We start from the raw sequence: 6,875 nt of genomic DNA on the forward strand, positions 1-6,875 counted from the left end.
TGCAATTTCTTCAAATCCCTCTCCCATGACATCTACTTTTCGTCTATATTTGCAATACTTTCTTCCTCCGTATTTCGTTTCTAAATTCCCCCCTTCTTCAAGCCTTTAGTCTTTAGTCTCTCTTCTTATCACATAATTTACGGCACTTTTCACTAGTCGCAATGCCCACTCGATTCATCTTTATATAAAACCTCTATCTGCTTTTCTTCCTCTCATTCATATATTTCCACCCGGTAAGACACTAGACTTTCTTATTACTTACTATTACATTGAATGGCACCAGTCTCCTACCCCAAATGTCCACTACAGATTACAACATTTTGAAGCGAATATACCTCTATAACTAATAATGAGCTATACTCAATCGTTCATGATTTGCAGAATGCAAATAACACTACCACTAACAATGAACTAACTGCGGAAGTACTATGGGTATTCGTTTCTATAAGCGAAGATTCAATTTGTTCACTATATACGGTGTCGTAACATAACTAATATACTGTTCATTATGCGGAGTTTCAATATAGGGTATCTACAGTACATAACATATTTACATTATCGATTATTTTTGAGATTTGATTTCCCCAATTATTATTTCTGGCTTACATCAGCGCATCGATTTTGTTATTAATGAAAATTCATAATTTTTAAGAGACCAGTTGAATAATTATTTATTAGGTACTAAATTAGTTGTAAAGTGCATGATAAAAACTAATTAGAAGCAGAATATCTTCTTTTTTTATCATATTAAACGTTTTGGGGTAGACACTTGTTTTGATAGCAAAGTAAATTTTCTATCGTCATTGGAAAACACGATTTCAGTTGTTGTTCATTTCTGTCAGCAAAACTTTGCGCCAAGTACGTGCACGTCTTCAGTAACTACCTAGAAATGAAAGAACTTTCATTTGACGAAGAATTGAATTGACGAACTTTTAAATAACAAACATTTTTAGAATGAAAAGACATTAACAACATTCAGTGCGCAAATTTAACAGGTTAGCTTCTACATACTTATCAACATTAAATCTGAAATACGCAGATATATTAAGCTCTTTCTAGGGGAGTTAGACAATTTCCGAAAAATTTTACGATTGAGAAGATACTGTTTAAATCACTGCTGAATTAAATTAGGTATTGGAACAAATGATGTTATTGAGGGAAGTAATTAATACAAGAAGTCAGTGGCAGATCATGAAGACATTTGGAACCCGAAGCATAAGTTTTGTTGGGGTCCCCCTTGAATCGGGGACCTGATCCAAATCTGATTGAACCACTGTACAGAATACATTTGAAAATTGGTTAAATTGTTCAAAAACGAGCTGAAGTTATGAATTATTTTATTGGATTTCGCAAAAGCACATTTTATTAATTAATTAAAATTACGTTATTTCGTTTTTTAATTCTTTATTTAAATAGGAAGACAGAAGAAAATGGAATTAAAACAATATGGGATATGATCTTCATCTATACGTAACAGCTTATTAAATCCTCAAATTCGTGTATTTAATATTTCGACATCATTATTGATTATAAGGTCGGCATTGCTTTGGCTTTGGTGTTGAGATTTGTGACGTCTGATTCTGTCGATAATGGAGATGCGTCTGATTCTGTCGATAATAGGGATGCGTCTGAACGACTCGCAATACGTGAAACCGATTATGATTAGCATTATCATACTTGTAACCGATAAGATTACAATTAAGTACATTTTTGCAGTTTCAATATCCGAAGTTGTTTGAACAGTCTGAAAACGCTCAAATCCAGCGATGTCATTGGTTTCCTTCTGTAACGAAATTACACTTTATTTTGTGCTTCTATACGTTTGATTCGTTTTTTGAAATAATAATACTACTAGTCCAGGATCCCTGGTACATTTTTGCACTTGATTAGGTAGTTTCATTTTAATGAGACGCCCAACAACTTCTTTGATTGTGGTAGCTAACAGAGATAGCAAGGATAAAATATGTCGGTTTGATAATTCTCAAAAATTTACTACTAACTGGGATTTTTTTTGTTTAATCTCAAGATAATTATCTAAATTATTCGAAAAAATATTTGTCCTACAAAATATATGGTTTGATAAAAAGAGTCCCCTCTTTCCAACATGTACCGATAACGAGGTCATCATAAATGATTACTAACCAGTTGATTTTTTTTTACTTAGTTAATATTTATGTAATTTAATAGTCACATTGTCCTACAAATTGCGTGGTACGATCTCCCGGTCCTACGCTCAAAAGTAGTAGTACAGATCCTTGATGTAAAAATAATTACTATCAAGCTGAATCTTCGTGAATAGCTTCGTCTCGATGAGACGCCCAACGAGTTTCTGTGCGAAAATTCTGGATTGTGGTACACCTAACAGAGGTAGCAAGGATAAAATATGTCGGTTTGATAATTCTCAAAAATTTACTACTAACTGGGGTTTTTTTTGTTTAATCTCGAGATAATTGTCCTACAAATTGCTTGGTACGTTCTTCCGGGGATCCTGGACTATACGATAACTGATTACCTTTGTCTGAATATCCTTTTTGTTCAAAACATTCAACTGTAGATAACGTTCCTTGTTCTGCTCATTCTTCGCGGATTGTTGAATCGCAGATTCTAGAAGTTTTACTATAACTATTGAATTATTTAAAATACCTTCCTGTATATTTTGATCTTTTGTACGTTTCTTTTCGTCACTATAACCCGTCGGATTTGATAATATAACGTTGATGTTAGACAATGTTCCAGTTATATTCATCAAAACTTTTGAAACGTGCTTTTGAAAATCGTTCGTTACAGTTGTTGTTCTTTCACTTGTCGTAAACGTACCCATCTCAGTCTCACGATTACTTTGACTGCATGCTATTCCGTGAACATTTTCGATATCAATAGTATTACCATTTTCGACCACAACACCTCTAACCGTAAGGGATCTAATAATGTTAAATAGTCCCTCACAGTTCCAGTTATTTCCATTTAAATATATATGTTCTAAATTCCTTGTAGCAGACATCAGCTGATTAATATCCACAGTATTAATTTTATTGTTGCTTATATCCAATGATTTTATAACATTCAAAAAATGGAAAGATATGGGATTCAATTCAACAAGTTGATTATTAGAAATATTAAGACTGCTTAATAGATTTAAATGGGACATTAAACCAAATGGAAGATGTTTCAATAGATTATTCGACAAGGAAAGGGTATCCAGTGAATCTAAGTCTTTAAATAGGGATACGGAAAGAGTACGTATTTTATTGTCATCCAAAAGTAGGGTGGTTAGTTTTCGTAGATTAGAAAATGTGCTATTACATATCGTTTCAAGATTATTTTTATCTAAAGACAAATATGTCAATGAAGATAAGTCTTTAAAGGCGTCTTGGTGGATTTCAGTTAAGCGATTTTTTGACAAACTTAATATTTCAAGTTGAACAAAACCTCTCAGTGTTTCGTTCTCAATTTTTGAAATGTTGTTTCCCTCTAAATGTAATTCTTTAAGGTATTTCATCCCTAAAAATAAACTTACGCGTGAGGTGTTAACGTTGCTTTCGTTCGAACAGGATTGCGAAAATTTTTCAGAAAACGCATTATGACAATTATATTTAGAGTCTAACATAATAAGTTGGTTATTGGAAATATCAAGAGAAATTAATGATTCAAGCCCTGATAAAGATTCGTAAGAAAGATTTGTTAATGAATTGTAAGACATGTCAAGGGTTTTGAGACTAGATAAATTGCTGAATATTGTTGGTGGAAGTGTCTTTAACTGATTTTTATTTAACTTAAGAGCTTCAAGACTTGTCATATTCCGAAATATATTCATAGTAAGGGTGCTCAAGTTGTTCCATGATAAATCGATATTTCTAATGCTGTGCAAAGAAGAAAATATTTCATCCGGTAATTCTTCAAGTTTATTGTAATTTAAGAGCAAATCATTCATCAACGTGAGACCCTTGAAAGCGTCTTTATCAATGTCTTTTAAGTTATTACTGGATAAATTTAAGTAGTTAAGGGCGAATAAATTACTTAATGTTCCAACATTAATTTTTGAAATATTGTTATTACCCAACTGTAGTCTTTTTAAATTTTTCATTCCTAAAAAGCAATTTGTTTCCAACGTATTGATGCCGCAATGGTCCAGATTTAAATCTCGTATGGAAGCAAATTCGTAAAAAGAAAGCGATGGGATAGTTTTTATGTTACTGTCATGGAAGGTAATACTTAATAATACACGACGGGGTGTGTGAATCTTTCCCTCAAATTGTAATTCCTTTGATGGAAGGTTATCGATTCCGTAGCAATTTAAATCAATATTTGTAATTTCCACATTATAATGAATACGATGTTTTGTATATCTATATCTTTCCACTTCATTACAACCAGGAATACTAGCATTTATTAGGCATTCAGAAGCAAACAGAATCATAACAAATATATGCTTCATGTTGTTGATCTGAAATGAAGAATGGTTATGAGCAACTTAAAATCGTAGAAGCTGTAAAAAAAGTATTAGATCAAGATCCCAGAGTCTCCAGACGTTACTTATTTTCCGAGTAACAAAATGGGTGGGATAAACTAGTGTACTGTGTATACCTGCCAACTTGGACCGTAGGCCAATTTGCAGATACCAGGTACTAAAAGGACTTAAAGCAATACTCACATTTATTAAAGGCTGAGTGCTGATTTTTCTATAATGTTTCACAGAATATTGTTAAAAATTAGTATTCAACACTGTCAAACACTTCCCATCGTCAGTAATTTCTGCCAGATGCTTCAATGGTCGCAAAAAAATCGTAATTGTACATATGTCTGAGTTTTCAGTTTTAAATATGATACTTACGGAAGTATTTCAATACTTTTTGTAAGCAGCCATCAGACCAATTGTAGGGGTCAAACATCCCCATCAGGCACAATTAAAATGTCCCTGTACTATAAAAAGAGATGTGATTTATTTGAAATACTTGCATTTAAAATGTAAGTACACAATAAAAACTACCTATTTTTATCTTGCATTTAAATACTTTTTTGAGAAAAGCATTTTGTATTTTATTTAAAATCCTTTTCAAATCGTATTTTCTATTTGTAAAATGTAAAATACATTTTTGCCGTTAAAAGTCTTGCCTAGTATCACCGATCAATTGTATAAAATGACGAATGAAAGTTGCTCACATTGGCCATTGAAGGTATTAGAAGCTTAAGAAGGAGACAAAGAGACATTCCTAGAATCATTTCTAATTCTTTAACTAAAGAGTCTGAAAAATTCTAAACTCCTTGAAAATGTATAATCTAAAATATTGGATCGATATTGTTTTCCAGGTTCATTGTCATGGTCCATGGAATTTTGAAGTTCCAAGTTAATATCACTACTTATCGTACCTTTAGCAAGGAACTACGAAATTCTATCAGTTATGACAAAATAGGCCGCAAAACAATATCGAATTGATATACGCCAGCTGTGTGCTTACAAAATGTATTGAAATAAATATTGAATGACCACTTCAAATTATTTTATTCGATTAAGCTATTTAAGCTATCACGTTGAGGTTAGCTACGCCGGGATTCATTTTCAGCAAGTAGATATCCACACAGGTAGACCTTGTTCGAGCATACGTAATCCTAAAATGTAGCATCGTGCTATAGATGGCGTTTACTGCGCCATTTATAGTATTTTCTAAAACGTACTGTTAAGACAGCAGGTGAAAGTTGGTCTGTGTTCTGTCGGAGCTGCCGGCGACGCGCTGATGAGATCCAAAAAGATCGAAATCGCGATCCGCGTCTGGCAGTTTCGACAAAATACAGACCACTTCAAATTATTTTAGTATTGAAATAGTTCCCTAAGTATCATATTTAAAAATGAAGACTCAAACATAAATAAAATTACGATTTTTTTGTGAACTTTGAAGCGTCTGGCAGAATTTACCGCCGATGAGAAGTGTCTGGCAATGTTGATTATTAATTTTTAAGTTAGGAGATATGCATACGTTCAAAGTACATACTAACACTATTCTATACCACCCATTTTGTTAGTCAGAAAATAAGTAATGTCTGGAGCTCTGGGATCTATATTAATGAAGCGAATACTACATATTCCCAATGAACTAGGGGTGATTCTACAGTCAGTACTGAAAGTTATTAATTCTAAAATTGAGGTAAAACAAGTTAAATAAATGTTAGTTTCATTCGTTGTGTCATTTGCCATTTCACAATTGTATTATTATTATAACATTATTACCTCACAAAACTAGATTACATTTGGATGCCAGTACCAGCAATAAGCTGAATGATTTGCAATTAAACCAAAAGTTGGAAAAAATATAATGTAAGAATGGACCCGAGAAATACACAAAAGAGTGATAAAATTATTGTGTTAAGGCTTACCTTAAAATGAAGCTTCACTGTTTTCTAACATTCCTTGTAGGTGACTGTGATTGTAACTGTTTTTTTTAATGGTTACACCATTAAACTCCTCAGGAAGTTGGTTTGAGGTTTGATAATGATAAATAATAACTAAAAAACACAAACATGTATTTTTGAAGCGTGGTTAGAAAAGTACTCTACACGGTGAGATCAAAAACATGCATACGTAATTGTTATCTAGTGACTTAGGGTAAACTCCAGACATCGTTGGAAGAATAGCTGTAGAAAAAATGGATCTAATAACAAAAAACATACGCTCAAAGTTAAAATAGTTAGAAATGCTAGAAGGCGACTGATAAAAGCCTATATCTGGATAATGCAGTGAGACATGGATATTAACCTAAAGGGATAGGAAAAGGTTGGAAGTATTTGAGAATTTCGGTTAAAGAACTTTCGAGAACGTGTTAATAACTGTAAATGAAAAGAGACACGACCATTATCATTTATTGGAAACAGAAGAATATTAA

The 6,875-nt window shown here is 32.6% G+C and overlaps 1 protein-coding gene across 4 annotated transcripts; it reads right to left on the bottom strand.

Annotated features, from left to right (window-relative positions):
- Window positions 1-1,393: 1,393 nt before the first annotated feature.
- LOC108744595 (insulin-like growth factor-binding protein complex acid labile subunit) lies at window positions 1,394-6,445 on the bottom strand. 4 transcript variants are annotated; one of them, XM_018480457.1, is made up of 4 exons: window positions 4,832-4,920; window positions 4,652-4,762; window positions 2,513-4,444; window positions 1,394-1,783 (listed from the first exon to the last, which is right to left on the bottom strand). In XM_018480457.1, exons 3-4 carry the CDS (start codon window positions 4,433-4,435, stop codon window positions 1,490-1,492), a joined length of 2,217 nt encoding a protein of 738 aa, XP_018335959.1. In that variant the 5' UTR covers window positions 4,436-4,444; window positions 4,652-4,762; window positions 4,832-4,920; the 3' UTR covers window positions 1,394-1,489. The 4 variants fall into 4 exon arrangements, with proteins under 4 accessions (XP_018335959.1, XP_025836137.1, XP_025836138.1 ...); XM_025980352.1 differs by lacking the exons at window positions 4,652-4,762; window positions 4,832-4,920 and adding an exon at window positions 6,370-6,445; XM_025980353.1 differs by lacking the exons at window positions 4,652-4,762; window positions 4,832-4,920 and adding an exon at window positions 6,224-6,341.
- Between the last annotated feature and the right edge of the window lie 430 nt (window positions 6,446-6,875).

The sequence above is a fragment of the Agrilus planipennis genome, unplaced genomic scaffold, assembly GCF_000699045.2.
Source record: "Agrilus planipennis isolate EAB-ADULT unplaced genomic scaffold, Apla_2.0 scaffold47, whole genome shotgun sequence".
In the NCBI taxonomy this organism is placed as follows: Eukaryota; Metazoa; Arthropoda; class Insecta; order Coleoptera; family Buprestidae; genus Agrilus; species Agrilus planipennis.

Coding starts and splice junctions, on each gene's coding strand:
- LOC108744595 (XM_025980352.1), bottom strand. CDS start 4,435: ATGAAGCATATATTTGTTATGATTCTGTTTGCTTCTGAATGCCTAATA. Junction 1,784..2,512: donor AAAAGGATATTCAGACAAAG/GTAATCAGTTAT, acceptor ATTTCGTTACAG/AAGGAAACCAATGACATCGC.